The following is a 23651-nucleotide window of genomic DNA, read 5'->3' on the forward strand; positions in this document are numbered from 1 at the left end:
CAACCACTGCGCCACCAGGGAAGCCCAGTCTTATTGTTAATTTTTGATAATTCTTTTTATATTCTGAGTACAAGTCCTTTGTCAGATATGTGATTTTCAAATATGTTCTCTCAGTCTGTAGCTTATCTCTTCATTCTCTTGACAGTATCTCTGGCAGAACAAAAGGTTTTAATTTTGATAAAGTCCAATTTATCAATTTTTTTTCCTTTTATGGATTGTACTTTTCTTATCATATATAAAAACTCTTCACTTAACTATCAGGTCACAAAGATTTTCTCCTATGTTTTCTTCTAAAAGTCTTACATTTTATGCTTTACTTTTAGAACTGATCCATTTTGAGTTAATCTTTAAATAAGTTGTGAAGTTTAGGTCAAGGTGTATTTTTTGCTGCATTTTTAAAGAAGACTATTCTCCAATGAATTGTTTTTGAACTCTTGTCAGAGATCAAATAGCCATATTTTTGTGGGACTATTTCTGGACTCTATTCTCTTCCATTGATGTATATGTCTACCCCTTTCCCAATATCATGTGTCAATTATTGTATCTTTTTAGTGAGTCTTAAAATTGGGTAGTGTGATTCCTCCAATTTTATTCTTTTTCGAAATTGTTTTAACTATTCTTTCATACAAATTTTAGAATCAGCTTGTCAATATCTACAAAAAATTCTTCTGAGATTTTGATAGCTATTGATTAAATTCATAGGTTACTTTGAGGAGAATTGATATCTTATTATGTTGAGTTTCCACTCCATGATCACAATAAGTCTCTTTATTTATTTAGGTGTTGCTTTAATTTCTTTCATCAGCATTTGTAGTTTGCAGCATACAGATTCTGTATATATTTTGTTAGATTTATATCTAAGTATTTCATTTTGGAAGAGATATTGTATATGGTAATTTAAAACATTTTTGGTTTCCAGTTGTGCATTGTTTGCATATAGAAATACAATTGAATTTTGTGTGTTTACCTTGTATCCTGCAACTCACTTATTAGTTCTAAGAATCTTTTGTAGATTCCCTGGGACTCACTACATTGATAGTCATATCATCTGTGAGTAGAGACAGTTATGTTTTCTTCCTTCTAATATGAATGGCTTTTATAACTTTTTCTTGCTTATTGTACTAGCTAAGACTTCCAGTATATGTTAAATAAGAGTGGTGAGAATAGACATTTTTGCTTTGTTCCTGATCTCAGGGGAGAATCATTCAATCGTTCAACATTAAGTATGATGTTAGCTGTAGGGTTTTTGTAGGTGCCCTTTATTAGGTGGAGAAAGTTTGTATCTTTTCTAGTTTGCTGAGAATTTTTATCATAAGTGAATGTTGTATTTTGTCAAAGTTTTCCCTTTAGACTGGATTACATGAATTGATTTTAAAATATTGAACTAGCCTTGTATTCCCAGAATAAAGGAGTACCTTTTAACTTTTTCATATGGCAGATACAAACCAGAATGATCCATTTGTATGTGTATATTCACTTCCAGGAAAGTATCAGAAAGTCTCTAGAGCATTCGTGTGGTGCTGAAATGAGAGACCTGAACTCTTGGCACTGATGCTTTGCCTGTGAGTCCTCTACTGACACCACTTATGAAACATCCTTCGTTTATGGTCAAAGTTTGAGGACATTTCTTTGCTAAATTTCCAAGTCATCAGTATAATTTCGTACCAAAATAAGAATGACATTAGGATGTATAAGTATACCTAGCATCCAGCACAGTATTTGGCACATAGTAGGTACTCAAGATATTTGTTGAATAATGATTACATAACTGTGTGAATGAATGAATCCAAGCAACTCTGCTGACTGACTAAGGGAATGTGTGTTATTTTAAGTAGTGTGAATAATGAAATAATTTGTAGTGTAAATAATTCAAAAGTTTTACTTATATTTAAACAGGTAGGCCCTAACGACTTAATAATTTTCTTCAGATGAAACAAAAATACTGCATGATGAAAACCTTATTAAAAAGATGCTGGCTCTTCCTTACAGTAGAATCCCAATTTACAAATGTGAAAGAAAATAGAAAATCACCATTAGTGAAAAACTACAGTCATACTTATTGGAGATAAAATCCACTAACAGAGGTTAAAATTAGTGGGTAAAAGTTTGCAATCTATGTAACAGGATTTGCATAGTTTCAAAGTATCTTCCTCAAGATATTTATCAACTACTCCACTAATTTACAGTAGAGAACCTGGGAGAAACTACCTTAAACAAGTGATCAATGCTATCACCACCAATAGTAAGACATACGGAGATTACGAATCTTGTGATATGATGCACTAAAAAGGACACAATACCATTTCTGCAGTATGCACATCAAAAATGTATAACCTTAGCATGATCATAAGGAACCTAAGCAACCCCAAACTGAGGGGCATTTGGCAAAATAGCTCATCTATTTATACTCTTCCAAAGTGTCAAAGTCAAGAAAGACAATTAAAGACTGAGGAACTATAACAGATTTTAGGACTAAGGAGAAATAACAACTAAATGGAGTAGGGAACTGTGGATAGAATCCTGGAACAGAAAAAGGAAATTAGGGGAAAAACTGTTGAAATTCAAGTAAAGTATTTAGTTAAATTTCTAATGTTAATTTCCTGATCCCAATCATTATACTATGATTATGACAATGTTAACATTAGAGGAATCTAGGTAAGGTATATATGGAAATGCTCTATTATTTTTGTAGCTTTTCTATAAGTCTAAAATTAGTTCAAAATTAAAAAATTTTTTAAGGTTTTGGAAAGTCTGGAGACTTGGTTTCTCTCTGTTTCTCCATGGCCTAAGCTTAACTGAGACTTAGACCACTTAGTTCTCAGGCCGTTACCAAGTAATTCTCTTACCTTCCCTGCATTGGTGAATTATTTGAAACCCTACATTTCAAAGGACTTTCTCCTCACGCTACATGTTGCTTATCAAGAGTAAATAGGGCTATTCAGGGACTTCTCTCGTGGCGCAGTGGTTACGCATCTGCCTGCCAATGCAGGGGACACGGGTTTGAGCCCTGGTCCAAGAAGATCCCACATGATGTGGAGCAACTAAGCACGTGTGCCACAACTACTGAGCATGCGCTCCAGAGCCCGCGAGCCACAACTACTGAGCCCGCATGCCACAACTACTGAAGCCCGTGCGCCTAGAGCCTGTGCTCTGCAACAAGAGAAGCCACCGCAATGAGAAGCCCATGCACCACAACGAAGAGTAGTCCCTGCTCACCACAACTAGGGAAAGCCTGCGTGAAGCAACAAAGACCCAATGCAGCCAATAAAAAAAAGAGTAAATAGGGCTATTTGATATTATACTGGAATTCACAGGCAGTGTATTAAAGCAAGGAAAAAAATATAAGGGTAAAGAATTGCAAAGCAAGAAATAATACATCATTCATAGATTTTTTTTTTTTTTTTTGCGGTATGCGGACCTCTCACTGCTGTGGCCTCTCCTGTTGCGGAGCACAGGCTCCGGACGCGCAGGCTCAGCGGCCATGGCGCATGGGCCCAGCCGCACCACGGCATGTGGGATCCTCCCGGACCGGGGCACGAACCCGTGTCCCCTGCATCGGCAGGCGGACTCTCAACCACTGCGCCACCACGGAAGCCCATAGAGATGTATTTTTTAATGTAGAAAATTCAAAAGAATCTACAGATAAATTAATAGAATTAATAAGATTTTATCAAAGTTGCTGGATATAAGATGAGTAAATAAAAATCAATTACACATTCCTTTATACCTGCAGGAAACAGAAAGTGAAAAAAAAATTTTAAATACCATTTACCAAAGCATAGTAAATATGAAGTAAGTTGTAATGAAACTAAGAAATGATGTGCAAGACCTCTATAGAGAAAATATGCAACTTTATTGAGAAATATTAATAAGGACCTAAATTAATTGAAAGATAGCATTTTCCCAGAATAGGCAAATTATTTTGAAGAGCAACATGGGAGGATTTGCTTCTCCAGCTATCAAGACTGAATGTAGTTATAATGTTTAAGATAATGTCCATCAAAAGTAGCAAGAATAAATAAACATTCATATATACATATATTGGAATACACAGAAGGAAAATGAGCACTCTCAAGCAACTCACAGCAACATGGAAGATGCTTATATACATAATAATAAGAAAAATAAGCAGAAATAAAAATTGTATACTGTGTAATTCCATTAATATAAAGTTCAAAAGTGGACAAACCAAACTACACTGTTTAGGGATATGTATACCAGTGGTAAAACTATAAAGAAAAGCAAAGAAATTATTATCACAAAAGTCAAAATAATGAATACCTCTGTGGGGAGGGATGGAGTTGTGATTAAAGATCTGGGTGGGGATAACATGGGTGTTTGTTTTATAAATATTTATTAAGCTCAACATCTATTTTAATGAACTTTCTATTTATATATTTCACAATAAAAATGGGGATTGCTAAATTTATTACAAAACTATTACTAGACTAATTACTAAAAAAAGTAATTAAACAGTGTGGTGGACTTCCCTGGTGGTGCAGTGGTTAAGAATCTGCCTGCCAATGTAGGGGACACGGGTTCGAGCCCTGGTCCGGGAAGATCCCACATGCCACGGAGAAGCTAAGCCCGTGTGCCACAACTACTGAGCCTGCACTCTAGAGCCCGTGAGTCACAACTACTGAGCCCGCGTGCCACGACTACTGAAGCCTGCGTGCCTAGAGCCTGTGCTCTGCAACAAGAGAAGCCACTGCAATGAGAAGTCCACGCAGCGCAACAGAGTAGCCCCTGCTCGCCACAACTAGAGAAAGACTGCATGCTGCAATGAAGACCCAACACAGACAAAAATAGATAAATAAATAAATTTATATAAAAACAAAACAAACAAAACAGTGTGGTATTACAGACTTAGACAATTAGGCCAGTGGAACAGAAAAGGGTCACACATTTATATGTTGCATGGTTTGTATCAGATGTGTCACTATAGAAACAGACTTTTAAAAAATGATGTGAAACAATTGAATACTTATATAAAAAAATCAATTTGTAGACCTCTACCTCACAGCATACACAAAAATCTATTCCTTTTAGATTAAAGACCCAAATATGAAAGATAAAACTATAAAGATGTTTTTGGAATAATATAGGAGAATATCTTCATGGTCGTGAGGTAGAAAATGTTTCTTAAACAAGACACAAAAAGCACTAGCCTAAAAGGAAATGACTGTTAAGTTGAATTAAATAAAAATTAAGAACTTCTGTTTATTCAAAGACATGATGAAGGTTGAAAAGCAAACCATGGAATACCCAACAAAGGACTATAATATATATATTCCTACATATGTGTAAGGCACTGCTAAGTAAAACTGATCAACATTATTGGTAATCAATGAAGTAGAAGTGGAAATTAACTAACTCATACACACTAAAATAAAAATTCTGACAGTATCATGTGCTAATACAGATGTAGATAATGGGAGTTGTCGTACGGTGTTGGTGGGAATGTAAATCGTACAACCATTTGGAAAACAGTTTGGCATATTCTGGTAAATGCCCCAGCAGTTATGCTTCAGGGTATATCATCTTGAGGAATTTATACATCTGTGCACCTGGAATCATGTACAAGAATATTCATAGCAGCATTGTTCATAATGGCCCCCAAACTGGAAACAAAGACAGGAGACTATGTAAGCCTGGAGACAAAGAGAATGGGGAGATAGCTGCCTGGACCCTGATGGCTTTTTAGTTCTGTTTCCAGTCTCTGATGAGGCCCAACTGACCTTTGTCCTCTTTTAATAAATTTCCTATTTTGGGAATTCCTTGGTGGTCCAGTGGTTAGGACTCAGTGCTTTCACTGCCAGGGTCCAGGGTCAAGCCTGGGTTGAGGAACTAAGATCCCGCAAGCTGGGCGGTGCAGTCAAAAAAAATTCTTCTCTTTTGCTCAAGCTGATTTGAGCAGGTTTTCTGTTACTTGCAGTCAACTGAGGCTTGCTTAGGGAAAATATGTGGAAGGGGAACCTATAAATTACAAAAGACTCAAGAGACATATCTACTAATGTGAGGACCTAATTTGATATAAACACAAAAATTGTGAAAGAAAGCACAACAACAACAACATCAACAAAACAAAACACAACATATAATAGCAAATAACTTTTTTAAAAGATCACCCCCAAACCCACCATACCTCTGGTTCAAGGTCTCTCAGGAGGTGGCAGTCAAGTTGTCAGTTATCTCAAGGCTCTACTGAGGCTGGAGGATCAGCTTCCAGGCTCACCCGTGTTTGCTGGCAGGCCTGGGTTTCTCGCCATGTGGGCCTCTACATGGGCTGCTTGAGTGTCCTCACAACACGGCTGCTGGTAGGACCGTGTATGGGGCCCAGTGCAAGGTGAAAATGCGGCGTCCCTAGTTCAGAAATTATCCAGAATTTCAAGATGGTCAGAGTAGAGCATTAAGCCAAGTGTGGAGCCTTTCTAAGCCCAGGGCACTGTGTGATTGCATAGGTCACACACCCATGAAGTCAACTCTGGCAGCTGATGACCTGAATGAAAGAGAGAGCCAGAGAGCAACCAAGACAGGAGCCACAGTCTTGCAACCTAATCTCAAAAGTGACATCATTTTTGTTGTAGCCTATTTATTAGAAGTAAGTTATTTCATGCTTTAGGGGTGGAGCTCAAAAAAGGGCATGAATACCAATTAGCCATTGTAGATCATCTTAGAGGTGGTCTACCAGTACAACCATGTATGAGAAATCAGGGAAATTTGAACATTGACTGGATATTTGATGATGTTAAAGAACCATTAATAATTTCTTAGGTGTGATGATGGTATTGTACTCAAAAGAGGGTGTTTTTAAAAAAGATATATACTGAAAATATCTACAGGTGAAATGATTTAGTGTTTTGGATTTGCCTCAAAATAATATGGGATGGGAGAGGAATGGGGGCATTGATGAAACAAGATTGGCCATGAGTTGACCATTGTTGAAGTGGGTGATCGGTACTTGGGGGTTCATTATACTCTATTTTTCAATAAGTTTAAACTTTTCCATTAAAAAAAGCCTTGCTCGTTTAAGGCGATAAATTGGCTCACCGTATTCATAACTGATTTCTGATGAGCACACTGGTATGATGTAAATTGAAGAGAGTCCCTCAGGGCAGGAGCTGTGGACTTGAGACGTCAAAGAATGACACCATGAATGTTAATCCATTTGCCTCAAAATTTGCAAATTCTCATGGTGCTTCTTAGAAAAGAAAGTAAGTATTGAAGAAGGAGCTGAAGGAAGAGACTGGAGTGGTTGGCATATGCAAGAGAGACAACACATACCAACTTGGAGTCACGTCAGTTAAGTGTGACAATCCTTACCTGTTCTCCAGCTTTTTCTCCAGCCCTGGAGGATTCCTAGGGCCTTCTTGTACTAGACTGGGGGTAAGAATGGGGCTCTTCTGAGCTGTTGGAATTAAAGGTCTTATTGCTGTGATGTTTGCTTTCCATGATTTGCATGAAGGCCTCACAGTGAAAGGTGTTTAAGCCTATGATTTAGAATTGATGTGTAAGAGCTTGTGATAAAATAGGAAGAGAAGGGCTTCCCTGGTGGCGCAGTGGTTGAGAGTCCGCCTGCCGATGCAGGGGACGCGGGTTTGTGCCCCGGTCCAGGAAGATCCCACATGCCGCGGAGCAGCTGGGCCCCTGAGCCATGGCCTCTGAGCCTGCGCGTCCGGAGCCTGTGCTCCGCAACGGGAGAGGCCACAGCAGTGAGACGCCCATATACAGCAAAAAAAAAAAAAAAAAAAAAAAAAAAAAAATAGGAAGAGAAGTTAGAAATCAAAGGAGATAATAAAAAGTACTAATTAAGGGCTGTATGCCAAGGGATTCTGTTACCATAGTCAGCTGTATACATGGGTCATTTTTATTTTAAATATTCTTTATAGCTTTTATTTCAGGTGACTTTTAAAAGCCAGGCTACCTTTGCTTACTTAAAGTATCTTGCTTTTCAGGCCTGACGTTTGGTTTGCTGGCAAGGCAACTGGTTCCTCCTCTCAATATCTCTTATGCAGCTTTCTGTGCTTCAATAATTTATGGAATTTTGGGATCATGTCATCAAATGTCCATTGGTGAGTTCAGTGCCGGAACCACAGGAGGTGGATGAAGTCTCCATCTCAGTCATTTGCTTATTGCTAAGGAACCCAAGCTAAAGCTATGTTTAAGGTAGAAAGAAAGGAGGCAGAAGATGGATATTCTATCCATAGCATTAGTGTTCAGATTTTAGAAATTGAACACTTCTTTTGTGGTATTATTAATGTCACCACCAGACAAACAGGCCAGCAAGCTATTAAAGGAATTATAGGACAAGAGGTACTTTTCTTGGTGAAATTACCACATGTTGGAATCTGACTATCCTCAACCTGGAAGATCCAGAAATGATTTTGCCCAAACTCCTAGAGTGGATCCACTTTTCAGCTGTACCCCTAATAACCAAAATCTGTGGACCTGATTTATAATAATCATGTCAGGGCTTCCTTGGTGGCACAGTGGTTAGGAATCCGCCTGCTGCCGGAGACACGGGTTCGAGCCCTGGTCTGGGAAGACCCCCACATGCCGCAGAGCAACAAAGCCCCTGTGCCACAACTACCGAGCCTGCACTCTACAGCCCGCGAGCCACAACTACTGAGCCTGTGTGCCACAACTACTGAAGCCCACGCGCCTAGAGCCTGTGCTCCGCAACACGAGAAACCACCGCAGTGAGAAACCTGTGCACCGCAGCAAAGAGTAGCCGTTGCTCACTGCAACTAGAGATAGCCTGCGTGCAGCAACGAAGCCCCAATGTGGCCAAAAATAAATAAATAAATAAAATAAATTTATATAAAAAATAACAGTAATCACGTCAGATTATTAATTTACATTGAGAAAATGCTGTCATAGTAATCAAAGCACTCAAACCCACAGGATAAGCACTTTTCTTCCCTGAGTCAAAAGTCCATCTACTAATTTATAATTGGAAATGACTGTTACAGAGACCAGACTAGCTGAAGTTCATATAATTAGCACAATTACTTCCCCTAGGTGAACCCATACAGAAATCAAATCACAAAATGCCCTGAGAGTCTCAGAAGGGCATCGCCAACATTCACTCAGTAAAGTGCCTTTTTCTGAGCTTCCACACTGTGTAACTGACCAAGCAACCAACACTGACCATTCTGACTGTCACAGTTTTTCTCCAGGTCTGTTTGTATATTCAGTCCAGTTCCCATCCCATTCTGTTGAGTGCTCCTTTGCCTTTTTTAAGGACAATATTCCATATCTTTCCTAAAATCTATCATGTGTTGATTTTACATTTGAACACTAAGAGAACTATTTTATTCCCATTTTTCCAAGTTCCCAGAGCACATTACAATTATTTCCAAATACTGATAACAAGGGCTACTAGAGTTTTGTTTCTGTTAGGTATTTTAAAGGTAAGATTTGCCTTTGCCTCCCTTATGCTGATAGTAGAAGTAAATGAAATTATATTTGAAATAGGTTTAGCTCCATGTCATTTTGCACCTATTAAATCCTTCATAAGTGTTAGGTATTATTTTTCTTCTTATTATTATTGATTAGCTTTGTTTTCTGATCCTTTCACCACCATCTCATGTTTTACCGTTTCTAAGAACAGGCACAGTGGCTGAGCCTGATATATATTTCTAGTCAGTTTCTCTTTAATCCTACTCCATATGCCCATGATGCAAAGAGGTTAATAGCTAGACCACCAAGATCTAAAACTTGTGAGTTCGTTACAGTACGTGGAGCCAGAGTTCTTTTCCCTGCTCTTTCTTATTTCTTGGTGGCCACTTTCAAATAAGAAAAGTTTGTCAGATCAAGAACAAAACATCAGACCATGCCTTGCTTTTGTCAATATCTGTCAGTTTACCTGGACTTAAAACCTCACCTTCTGCCTGAACATTTTCTTTCATAGGTACATTCTTCCTTGTGAGTGCTCTGACGATCAATGTCCTGAGGACGTACCCATTCAACGGTGGCCACGTAATACTGGGAACTTTCATCAAGGATGACTTTTCTAACCTCTCCTTCTTTGAGAACTATAACAAATCCTTGAGTGTGATGGCATCCACAACGTTGCTGACTGGGATTATTCAGGTAGGACCTGAGTCTCTGAACCCCTAAAAAAGCAATAAATAAATAAAGGGTCTGCACGTGGACCCCTTCCTTTAATTACTCCTGTTACCCATTGTGATATATCTGGAACTTAAGTGATTTAAGTTTTCAAAAACTTATGGGTCTTGTGGATAGGCTATCTCCTCAGTAACAAAACTTCTCCCTCCTCTGAAGACTACCACATTGGTTTAGGATGACATACTCAATATTCTCATCAGTCCCTGATACTCTAAGACTAAAGAAGTGTCCCAGGGACTGTGGCCTAGAGTTCTACTCATGATTTCACGTTTTATTATTATTATTATTATTTATTTATTTTTTTTGCGGTACGCGGGCCTCTCACTGTCGTGGCCTCTCCCATTGCGGAGCACAGGCTCCGGACGCGCAGGCTCAGTGGCCATGGCTCACGGGCCTAGCCGCTCCGTGGCATGTGGAATCTTCCTGGACCGGGGCACGAACCCGTGTCCCCTGCATCGGCAGGCGGACTCTCAACCACTGCGCCACCAGGGAAGCCCATGATTTCACGTTTTAAAAAATTTCTTTCTATTCTTTCAACAAGAATAGCATTCATGGGATCACATACTATATTTTTGGTTAGTGACCATTAGAGTCAGACCTGAAATCCTTTTTCTGCAATGACGGGACTCAGCTAATGGGCAATATCAATGACTTATTAAAATATCAAACCTTATTTTGGGCTTATTTTTAATTTCTTCTGTGAGTCTACCATCTGAAGTGTCACCCACTGAACTAAAGTCACATATTTCAGTTTTATTTCTCTTTCTTCTCAGCTAACCTGCTCTATAGCTAATTTTCACTGATTTCCCCTGGGGCCATCTTTTATTAGGCAAGGACTTATTGGAAGCCTACAAAGGCAGGCTATTATGGTAGGCTGACCCCAGCCCTGACACTTACCAGCTATGTGACTTACTTAAGTTATCTTACCTTCGTGGGCCTCAGTTTCTTCATGTTTAAAATGGGAAAAATAATATTTGTATTGCAGAGTTCTTGTGAGGATTAAGTGAGAAAATGCATGCAAAGCATTCAGCCCAGAGCCTGTCACATAGTAAGTGTTAATAAATTATAATTACCAAGTATAGAGAAATGAAATTTGTACTTTAATAGAGACCAAAAATTTTTTTAAAAAAGATATAATACCAGGCTTCCCTGATGGTGCAGTGATTGAGAGGCCGCCGGCCAATGCAGGGGACGTGGGTTCGAGCCCTGGTCCGGGAAGATCCCACATGCCGTGGAGCAGCTAGGCTCGTGTGCCACAGCTGCTAAGCCTGTGCTCTGGAGCCTGTGAGCCACAACTACTGAGCCCACGTGCCACAACTACGGAAGCCCACGTGCCCAGAGCCCGTGCTCTGCAACAAGAGAAGCCACTGCAATGAGAAGCCCATGCACCACAACGAAGAGTAGCCCCCGCTTGCTGCAACTAGAGAAAGCCCACAAGCAGCAACGAAGACCCAGTGCAGCCAAAAATAAATAAATAAAATAAATAAATTTATTAAAAAAATAAAAATAAAAAGATATAATACCTGTGTTTAAAATATTCAATCTTGTAGGTGAAGACAAAATAACAGGCAGTAAGTCAGCAACCTATTAATTATCTAAGTGGCCTTGGCAAGTTCTTTCCCCTTGTTTGAGTGTCATTTTTTTTTCATGTAATAAAGGAGGAGATATTCCATTTACAGAAAGATGGAATATATGTACTTTTGCCTATTCCTCCTGCTAAGAAAACTAAAAACCTTGGAAAATTATATACAAAACAAACGTAAAATGACTCTGGAAGGTGAAGAGAAGAAGACAAACTGGCTCAGACCCAAGGAACAACACAGTGGTGAATTCCTTGGGTTTTCTTCTTTGCCTCATATATCTCAGACTTGGTGCTGAAGAAGCCAGAAACCCAAAATGCCAACATTGGGAGACAAAAAAAAAGCCCTAACAAAAGTCTGCTCTTTATAGCCACAGGACCAGGAAAGACTAGCAAGACTGAAAACTTTTACCCAATAACTGCTCTACTCCAGACAAACACCAAACAAAACAAAACAAAACAAAACAAAACAAAAACAACCTGTGGTGTCATCCCCACTCATGCCAGCAAAGGCCAAGCAGGGAGCCCAGACTTCCACACTCACCCAGCTGTAATAAGGTAGCCACCTGGGGTATTGTCAGAGAAGGCCTGGGAGTCAAGGGAGTCAAGACTTTCATCTCCACGGGGCAGTAATGAGACACCCTTCCTAATCCTTGCTGGGGTGTGTCAGAGAAAGCCTAGTGAAGGGTCAGGTCTTTCACCCAACACAGCAGTAATGATGACAACCCCCTCTTCAGCAGTGTCAATGGAGGCGTTGTAGGGAGAAATAAAGGCATTTCTGTCTCTCCCAGCCAGGATGGGAGGCCTAGTGGGGAGCCAGAACTTCCATCCCTTCCCAGCAAAAATGAAGAGTCCCTATTGCCTCAAGTGTCAGTGGATTTTGAGAGGATTTTGAGAGGAGAACCTGGACTTCTGCCTTACCAGGCAGTAACAAGGTAGCACCTTCCCCTTCCCCTGCCAGCACTTTATCAAAATAAGCTGGCTAAAACAGAAGGTTTAAATAAGATCCAGAGTCTTATAGCATAGTACACAAAATGTCAACAATTAAACTGAAAATAACTTGTCATATCAAGAACTGAGAACATTTCAACTTAAATGAAGAAAGACAAGAAAAAGATGCCAGCACTGAGATGATAGAGATATCAGAATTATCTGGGATAAATTATAAAGCAGCCATCCTAAAAACGCTTCAGCAACCAATTATGAACATGCTTGAAACAAGTGAAAAAATAGAAAGTCTTAAAAAGTAAATAGAAGATGTAAAGAAGAACCAAATGAAAATTTTGGAGCTGAAAAATACAGTAACCGAAATTAAAAATTCAAAGGATGGGCTCAACAGCAAAATGGAGGAGACAGAGGAAAAAAATCAATGAACTTGAAGACAGAACAATAGAAATTACCCAGTCCGAACAACAGAGAGAAAATAGACGGAAAAAAAAATTAACAGAGCCTTAGGGACAAATGGGACTATAAAAAAAGCTCTAAAATTTGTGTCATAAGCATCCCAGAAAGGGAGGAGAAAAAAGATGGGGCTGAGTTATTTGAAGAAATAATAGCTGAAAACTCCCCAAATTTGGCAAAAAATATAATCCTACGGATTTAAGAAGCTTGGAAAAACCCAAAGAAGATAAATCCATAGAAATCCACATCAAGACAAATCATGTTTTGTTTTGTTTTTTTAATTTTTGGCTGCATTGGGTCTTTGTTGCCGTGCTCAGGCTTTCTCTAGTTGTGGCGAGTGGGGCCCATTCTTCATTGCGGTGCACAGGCTTCTCATTGCGGTGGCTTCTCTTGTTGCGGACCACGAGCTCTAGGCATGTGGGCTTCAGTAGTTGCGATGTGTGGGCTCAGCAGTAGTGCCACATGGGCTCAATAGTTGTGGCTTGCGAGCTCTAGAGTGCAGGCTCAGTAGTTGTGGTGCATGGGCTCAGTTCCTCCGTGGCATGTGGGATCTTCTCTGACCAGGGCTTGAACCCATGTCCCCTGCATTGGCAAGTGGATTCTTAACCACTGCACCACCAGGGAAGTCCCCATAGTCAACTTCTGAAAACTAAAAACAGTGAAAAAAAAATCTTGAAAGCAGTGAGAGAAACACTGCACTACAGGAGGAAAATAATTTAAATGATAGCAGATTTCTTGTTAGAAACCATGGAGACCAGAAGGAAATTGCACAATATTTTTTGTTTGCTGAAAGAACTGTCAGTCCAAAATCATAGCCTCAGTGAAAATATCCTTCAAGAATGAAGAAGAGGGATTTCCCTGGTGGTGCAGTGGTTAAGAATCCATCTGCCAATACAGGCAACACAGGTTCAAGCCCTGGTCCGGGAAGATCCCACATGCTGCAGAGCTACTAAGCCCATGCATCACAACTACTGAGCCTGCGCTCTAGAGCCTGCGAGCCACAACTACTGAGCCCACATGCCACAACTACTGAAGCCTGCATGTCTAGAGGCCATGCTCCACAACAAAGAGAAGCCACCGCAATGAGAAGCCCACATACCGCAACAAAGAATAGCCCCCGCTCGCCACAACTAGAGAAAGCCCACATGCAGCAATGAAGACCCAACACAGCCAAAAATAAATACACTAATTAAAAAAAAAAAAGAATGAAGGAGATACCAAGGCGTTCTCAGATGAAGCAAAACTAAGAGAATTTGTCACCAGCAAGACCTACCCTAAAAGAATGGCTAATGGAAGTTCTCTAAACAGAAAGGAAATGATAAAAGAAGGCATCTTGGAACATCAAGAAGGAAGAAAGAACAATGGAAAAGGAAAAATATGGATAAATATGGTAGTTTTCCTTGCTTGTTGGGTTTTCTAAATTATGTTCAATGGTTGAAACAAAATTATAACACTGTCTGATGTGGTTCAAAATGAATATGGAAGAAATACTTAAAACAATTCTTTTATAAAAAACATAAAGGGAGGTAAAGTTTCTATAATTTGCTCAAACTGGTAAAATGTTTACACCGGTAGACTGTGATAAGTTATGCATATATAATGTAATACCTAGGACAACCACTTAAAATCTATACAAAGAGATACACTCAAAAACACTATAGATAAATCAAAATGAAATTCTAAAAAATGTTCAAGTAACCAATGAAATCAGGAAAAATAAAGAGTTGAAAAACAGAGAAAACAAACAGGAAAATGGCAGACTTAAGCCCTAACGTATTGACATTTACATTAAAGTTAGAGACTGACATATTTAGAAATATGCTGTCTACAAGAAACATCAAATATAATAATATAGACAGGTTGAAAGTAAAAAAATGGAAAGATAGATCATGCAAATATTAATCAAAGGAAACAGGATTGACTATATTAATATCAGATAAAGTAGACTTCAGAGCCAAGAAAATTACCAGAGGTAGAGAGGGACATTATATAATGATAAAAGTATCAGTCTACCAAGAAGACATAGCAATCCTACAAAGGTATGCACCAAACAACAGAGCTACAAAATATGTGAAGCAAAAACTGATATAACTGGAAAGGAGAAATAGACAAATCCACAATTACATTTGGAGACTTCAACACCCCTCACTCAACAATTGATTGGACAACTAGACAGAAAATCAGCAAGCATATAATAAAATTCAAAATATCAACAACACCAATAGGATTTGAGACATTTACAGAATACTCCCACCAATAACAGCAGAATACACATTCTTTTCAACAACCCATGGAACATACAGCAAGATAGACTGTATCCTGAGCTATAAAACAAACCTCAATAAATTTAAAAGAATTGAAATCAAACAGTATGTTCTCTGACCACAGTGGAATCAAACTAGAACTCAATAACAAAAAGTTAACAGGAAAGTCTCCAAATATCTGGATACTACTAAACAGCATACTTCTAAATAATCCATAAGTCAGGTAGGAAATCCCAAGGGAAGTTTTTAAAAAATACATTGATGTAGGGACTTCCCTGGTGGTGCAGTGGGTAAGAATCTGCCTGCCATTGCAGGGGACATGGGTTCAATCCCTGGTCCAGGAAGATCCCACATGCTGCGGAGCAACTAAGCAACTAAACAACTACTGAGCCTGTGCTCTAGGGCTGGCGAGCCACAACTACTGAGCCCACGTGCTGCAACTACTGAAGCCCACGCGCCTAGAACCCATGCTCCGTAACAAGAAAAGCCGCCGCAATGAGAAGCCCGTGCACCACAATGAAGAATAGCCCCCACTCGCCACAACTAGAGAAAGCCCACATGCAGCAACAAAGACTCAACGCAGCCAAAAATAAATAAAATTAAATCTTAAAAAAAATACCTTGAAGTAAATGAAAATAAAACATACCAAAATTTTTGGAACACAGCTAAAGCAGTGCTGAAAAGGAAATTTATAGCACTAAAATGCATACAGTAGAATAAAGAAAATGTCTCAAATTAATAATAAAAGCTCCCTCTTCAAAACCTAGAAAAATAAGAGCAAATTAAACCCAAAATAAGCAGAAGGAAGGAAATAATAAAGAGCAAAAATGAATGAAATTGGAAAGTTTACATACTGATGATTCCATTTATGTAAAATTCTTGAAGTGACAAAATTATAGAAATGAAGAATAGATTAGTTGTCGCCAGGGATTAAAGATGGGTAGAGGTCAGAGGATGGAGATTGGAGGTAGAGATGAGAGGTAAGAGGCTATTAAAGACAACAGGAGGGATCTTTGTGCTGATGGAATTATTTTGTAACTTGGTTGTATTGATGTCAGTATCCTGATTGTGGCATTGTATCAATACTATAGTTGTGCAAGATGTTATCATTGGGGTAACTGGGTAAACCGGATCTCTGTGTGTTGCTTTTTTACAATTTCATGTCAATCTACAATTATTTAAAATAAAAAGTTTAAATTAAAAAAAAGTCTGAACTAGATATTAATAGCTAACATTTATTGCTATGTGCTGTCAATATTCAAAGCACTTTACATGTTTTATCTCATTTGATCCTCACAACACCCCCCTGTATGAGGGTAGGTATTATTCTGGTACTTATTTTAAAGAAATAAAGGTATAAAGAGGTTAAGTGAATTGCCCAAGGTCACATAACCAGTACGATTCAAAACTGGGATTCAGGCTCAGTTTGTCTACCTCTAGAATCTGTGCACTAGATAATCTTAAAGTGAAAACTAGTGTTAATAAAAGTGAAGAGTTTGTTGTCAAAAGAATATGAAGTGGGGACTTCCCTGGCAGTCCAGTGGTTAAGAGTCCACGCTTCCACTGCAGAGGGCATGGGTTCGATCTCTGGTTGGGGAATTAAGATCCCACATGATGTGCAGTGTGGCCAAAAAAAAAGAATATGAAGTGAAGGAATAACTTTTAGCTGGGATGGAGTTGTCTGGGAAGGAAACAACCATTTATTGAGCCTTTCCTTCATTCATCAAACATTTAGTACAGAACTTCCTCAGCTTATGATGGAGTTGCATACTGATAAACCCATGGTAAGTTGAAAATACTGTAAGTCGAAAATACATTTAATACACCTAGTTTACCAAACATCATAGCTTAGCCTGGCCTACCTTAAACATGCTCAGAACACTTACATTAGACTACACTTGGGCAAAATCATCTAACACATTATCTATTTTATAATAAAGTGCTGAATATCTCATGTAATTTGTTGAATACTGTACTAAAGGTGAAAAACAGAATGGCTGTCTGAGTACAGAATAGTTATAAGTGTATCAGTTGTTTACCCTCATGATTGTTTGGCTGACTAAGAGCTGTCGCTCACTGCCACTGCCCGGCATTACAACAGAGTATCATACAGCATATGGCTAGCCCAGAAAAAAAAATACCAAAATTCAAAGTACGGTTTCTACTGAATGCATATGCTTTTGCACCATCGTAAAGTTGAAAAAAATGTTAGAACCATTGTAATTTGGGAACTGTCTGTACTTGTTGTCAATAAGGATGGCAGATAGGTTTCATGTCACAGACCAATTCTGACTGACAATTGATGCCTAGAAAATTACATTAACATCAGATTCTGATGCCACATCACAGCTGGGTAAGGAAGAGTTCTATGGTTAATTATAGATATTTTCCATTTACAAGGTGGAAGGAAGGGATGGCATGAAGAAAGAATGGTACATATTTGCATCTGTCACTATTTTCAGATTTGAGCTAAGTGTTTTACGTGAATTATGTAGTGTAATCCATACAAAACACTGCATGTTGGGTATTATTCATTCTATAGGTGAGGAGACTGAGGTTTGGAGAGTTTAATAAACTTGCCCAAACTCACTCAGGCAGTGAGAGGTAGAGCCAGCATTGAAGCCAAGTTCTCCATCCCCAGGAATCATGCTGTTTGCACCACACCTCCTGAAGAAGAGAAGTTTCATTGAGCTTTTGAAAGAGATGATAAACATGGTGGCAAAGAGATGGCAGAGGGGTTTGGGCATAAGCACAGAAGTAAAAATCAGCCAGCCACACTAATGACAGGAAGCAGATTGGCCTGACTAGAGTAAAGGAGCATATTGGGCAGTAATGACAGGACATTAAGAGAGACCAATTGCCCAGCTAACTGAAAGCTTTGAAACAAAAAGCTTTTAAAGCTAATAGATTTATTCTTCCAAGTTTGTTTTCTGAGAGTTCCTAGTGCAGTGGAAGATGAAGCAGTGACAATAGAAGCCTTCATGACTTTTGTTTTTCTTTCCCCATCTTCTTCATTGGGCTGTGTCATTTTTCTTAACCTACCCTCTTAAGAGGGTTGGGGCTCACCCCCTATCCATAATTTTACAATTTTTTTTATTATAAAAGATGAACATGTATATTGCAAAAAATCTCAAATAATAAAAAAGTGTATAAATTACAAATATTGCCCCAAACTTTTAATCCCATTCCCCAAAGGTAACTTCTGTTAATAGTTTGGCATCTATCCTTTTAGATGCTTTGCTTGTTTATTACATAACATTTAAAAAGTATATTTACATATATATGCATGTGTACATGTAAAATGCTATATCATACATGTATTTATGTATAATCCTGAAGACATAAATTCAGCTTAATCATTCTTCGTAAAGATAAGCGTCAAAGGCCAGAAAGTTTAAGCTGGAACCCAGTTTGTTTTAATATTTTCCTTTGCAAAAAGCTGCATTCCTCACAGGGATATTAACCTCTCATGAAGAGGGCTATCAAAGCTTCTAGTGAAAAGGGCTTTGAAAAGGCAAGGTCTTGTTCTGATCACTTTGTCACTGTTAACCCCACATCAACAAGGTCAGTAGATTCTAGAGTAAGAACTTAAGCTTATAAACTCGTGAAGAAAGGAGTGTGGTCTTATGTCTGTAGGAAACCTCTGAATCAACACCAAGGACCTACCTTAGCTCATCAATTTCAGTTGATTAGGGAAAGAGGAACAAGAGTTATCAAAGGGGCCTAACTTAACTTTTTTTTTGGAACCCCTCTGGAGTTTGCCTAATTGGTGACATTGCTGGTTTGATGACATTCCTCCTCACTCTGGTTTTCTTTTCCATCTGAACCCCCTACAGCTATCAATGGGCATGTTAGGTTTTGGCTTCATTATCACTTACATTCCGGAGGCTGCAATCAGTGCTTACCTGGCTGCCACGGCACTACACATTATGCTGTCCCAGTTGACCTGCATCTTCGGGATTATGATTAGTTTCCATTCTGGTCCCATCTCCTTCTTCTATGTGAGTAATTTCTACCCTCACCTAGACTTACAAATGCCCCTCCCCTTGCCTCCAAAAAAGTAGACCCAAGTGGAGAGACTCCTGCATAGGCAGCTGGGTCAAGAGAGTCCTAGAAATAATTTCACCTCTTCTAGATTTACAGTCTTGATTAATTGCAGATGCCAGTTGGACCATGTTCCCAGTTGCATTAACCATTTCACCCCAGCCTTTTAAACCAACGTGAGTTATATTAAAATTTGGTCTTTGAGATACTGTATTATCATACTTCTTCCCGTTACATGCCTCCTGAAAGACATATATCCTAAAACATAATATATACAGAATATAAAATGCAAAGTAGTCCCTGAATGCAAGCATGTCCTAGGAGCCAAGCTAAACATACATGGTCTGGGAAAATTGATAAAGAATAGGCTAATAAACAGAACTCCTGGGTCCTTTCCACTACACTGAAACATAGAAAGTGTATTATCTTCTTACTGGACATTATAGTCTCTTAATATATCATTTTCAATTAAAAAATATGTATCCACCTACTTGCTCTCACTGTTCTAGTAATGCTCATAAAGACCTCTGTGCCCAGCAACACTGCCTAAGGACTTCCTTTTCAACTAATTTAGAAACAGTGTCATTTTCTAGATTTAGGCAATTATCACATCCCTTTCTAAGCCTCTGTAATTTTGTTTTCTTTCAGAACATAATTAACTACTGTATAGGTCTCCCCAAAGCTAATTCCACCAGCATCTTACTATTTCTAACTGCTATTGTTGCTCTGAGAATCAACAAATGTATCAGAATTTCCTACAATCAGTACCCCATCAAGTTTCCCATGGAAATTTTTCTGGTAGGTGTTTTCATTTTGTTTTGTTTTGTTTTGCTTTTTATTGGAGTATAGTTGCTTTACAATGTTGTGTTAGTTTCTGCTGTACAGCAAAGTGAATCAGTTATACGTATACATATATCCCCTCTTTTTTAAATTTCCTTCCCATTTAGGTCACCACAGAGCACTGAGTAGAGTTTCCTGTTCTATACAGTAGGTTTTCATTAGTTGTCTATTTTATACATAGTAGTGTATATAAGTCAATCCCAATCTCCCAATTCATCCCATCCCCCTCCCCCCGTTGGTATCCATAAGTTTTTTCTCTACATCAGTGTCTATTTCTGCTTTGAAAACTGGTTCAACTGTATCATTTTTCTACATTCCACATATATGTGTTAATATACCATATTTGTTTTTCTCTTTCTGACTTACTTCACTCTGTATGACAGTCTCTACGTCTATCCACGTCTCTGCAAATGGCATTATTTCATTCCTTTTTATGGCTGAGTAATATTCCATTGTATATAGGTACCACATCTTCTTTATCCATTCCTCTGTGGATGGACATTTAGGTTGCTTCCATGTCCTGGCTATTGTAAATAGTACTGCAATGAACATTGGGGTACATGTATCTTTTTGAATTATGGTTTTCTCCCAGTATATGCCCAGGAGTGGGATTGCTGGATCATATGGTAATTCTAGTTTTAGTTTTTTGAGGAACCTCCATACTGTTCTCCATAGTGGTTGTACCAGTTTACATTCCCACCAACAGTGTAGGAGGGTTCCCTTTTCTCCACATCCTCTCCTGCATTTATCATTTATAGATTTTTTGATGATGGCCATTCTGACCAGTGTGAGGTGATACCTCACTGTAGTTTTGATTTGCATTTCTCTAATGATTAGTGATGTTGAGCATGTTTTCATGTGTTTTTTGGCCATTTGTATGTCTTCTTTGGAGAAATGTCTATTTAGGTCTTCTGCCCATTTTTTCATTGAGTTGTTTTTTTTGATATTGAGCTGCATGACCTGTTTGTATATTTTGGAGATTAATCCCTTGATGGTTGCTTTGTTTGCAAATATTTTCTCCCATCCTCTTGGATGTCTTTTTGTTTTATTTATCATTTACTTTGCTGTGCAAAAGCTTTTAAGTTTCATTAGGTCCCATTTGTTTATTTTTGTTTTTATTTTCATTACTCTAGGAGGTGGGTCAAAAAATCTTGCAGCAATTTATGTCAAATTGTGTTTTGACATAATTTGACATTTGACAAATATGTCAGAGAGTGTTCTGCTTATATTTTCCTCTAAGAGTTTTATAGTGTCCAGCCTTACATGTAGGTCTATAATCCATTTTGAGTTTATTTTTGTGTATGGTGTTAGGGAGTATTCTAATGTCATTCTTTTACATGTAGCTGTCCAATTTTCCCAGCACCACTTATTGAAGAGACTGTCTTTTCTCTATTGTATATTCTTGCCTGCTTTGTCATAGATTAGGTGACCGAAGGTGCGTGGGTTTATCTCTGGGCTTTCTATCCTGTTCCATTGATCTATATTTCTGTTTTTGTGCCAGTACTATATTGTCTTGATTACTGTAGCTTTGTAGTATAGTCTGAAGTCAGGGAGTCTGATTCCTCCAGCTCCGATTTTTTCCCTCAAGATTGCTTTGGCTATTTGGGGTCTTTAGTGTTTCCATACAAATTGTAAAAATTTTTGTTCTAATTCTGGAAAATTGCTATTGGTAATTTGATAGGGATTGCATTGAACGTGTAGATTGCTTTGGGTAGTATAGTCATTTTCACAGTATTGATCCTTCCAATCCAAGAACATAGTATGTTTCTCCATCTGTTAGTGTTGTCTTTGATTTCTTTAATCAGTATCCTATAGTTTTCTGAGTACAGGTCTTTTGTCTCCTTAGGTAGGTTTATTCCTAGGTATTATTCTTTTTGTTGTGGTGATAAATGAGATTGTTTCCTTAATTTCTCTTTCTGACCTTTCATTGTTAGTATATAGGAATGCAAGAGATTTCTGTGTATTGATTTTGTATCCTACAACTTTACCAGATTCACTGATAAGCTCTAGTAGTTTTCTGGTGGCCTCTTGAGGATTTTCTGTGTATAGTATCAAGTCATCTGCAAACAGTGACAGTTTTACTTCTTCTTTTCCCATTTGGATTCCTTTTATTTCTTTTTCTTCTCTGATTGCCGTGGCCAGGACTTCCAAAACTATGTTGAATAATAGTGGCGAGAGTGGACATCCTTGTCTTGTTCCTGATCTTAGAGGAAATGCTTTCAGTTTTTCACCATTGAGAGTGATGTTAGCTGTGTACTTGTCATACATGGCCTTTATTATGTTGAGGTAGGTTCCTTCTATGTCCACTTTCTGGAGAGTTTTTATCATAAATGGGTGTCGAATTTTGTCAAAAGCTTTTTCTGCATCTATTGAGATGATCACATGGTTTTTATTCTTCAGTTTGTTAATGTGGTGTATCACATTGATTGATTTGTGTATATTGAAGAATCCTTACATCCCTGGGATAAATCTGACTTGATCATGGTGTATGATCCTTTTAATGTGTTGTTGGATTCTGTTTGCTTGTATTTTGTTGAAGATTTTTGCATCTATGTTTATCAGTGATATTGGCCTGTAATTTTCTTTTTTTGTGATACCTTTTTTTGTCTCTGGTTTTGGTATTAGGGTGATGATGGCCTCATAGAATGAGCTTGGGAGTGTTCCTCCCTCTTCAATTTTTTGGAAAAGTTTGAGAAGGATAGGTGTTAGCTTTTCTCTAAATGCTTGATAGAATTCACCTGTGAAGCCATCTGGTCCTGGACTTTTATTTGTTGGAAGATTTTTAATCACAGTTTCAATTTCGTTACTTGTGATTGGTCTGTTCATATTTTCTATTTCTTCCTGGTTCAGTCTTGGAAGGTTGTACCTTTCTAAGAATTTGTCCATTTCTTCCAGGTTGTCCATTTTATTGGCATAGAGTTGCTTGTAGTAGTCTCTTATGATCCTTTGTATTTCTGCAGTGTCAGTTGTTACTTTTCCTTTTTCATTTCTAATTTTTATTGATTTGAGTCCTCTCCCTTTTTTTCTTGATGAGTTTGGCTAATGGTTTATCAGTTTTGTTGGTCTTCTCAAAGAACCAGCTTTTTTTTTTTTTTTTTTGCGGTATGCGGGCCTCTCACTGTTGTGGCCTCTCCCACTGCGGAGCACAGTCTCCGGACACGCAGGCTTAGTGGCCATGGCTCACGGGCCAAGCCGCTCCATGGCATGTGGGATCCTCCCGGACTGGGGCACGAACCCATGTCCCCTGCATCGGCAGGCGGACTCTCAACCACTGCGCCACTAGGGAAGCCCAGAACCAGATTTTAGTTTCATTGATCTTTGCTATTGTTTTCTTCATTTCTATTTCATTTATTTCTGCTCTGATCTTTATGATTTCTTTCCTTCTACTAACT

The 23651-nt window shown here is 38.5% G+C and overlaps 1 protein-coding gene across 1 annotated transcript in view; it reads left to right on the plus strand.

The window, feature by feature from the left end:
• The window catches only part of SLC26A8 (solute carrier family 26 member 8), a 72799-nt gene that overhangs the window by 14997 nt on the left and 34151 nt on the right, over positions 1 to 23651 (plus strand). The window contains 4 exon segments of the mRNA XM_060021928.1: positions 7956 to 8072; positions 9914 to 10095; positions 19212 to 19376; positions 20068 to 20217. Of these exon segments, the coding sequence (XP_059877911.1) occupies positions 7956 to 8072; positions 9914 to 10095; positions 19212 to 19376; positions 20068 to 20217 (614 nt within the window).

This window comes from Delphinus delphis, chromosome 10, assembly GCF_949987515.2.
Source record: "Delphinus delphis chromosome 10, mDelDel1.2, whole genome shotgun sequence".
Lineage (NCBI taxonomy): Eukaryota > Metazoa > Chordata > Mammalia > Artiodactyla > Delphinidae > Delphinus > Delphinus delphis.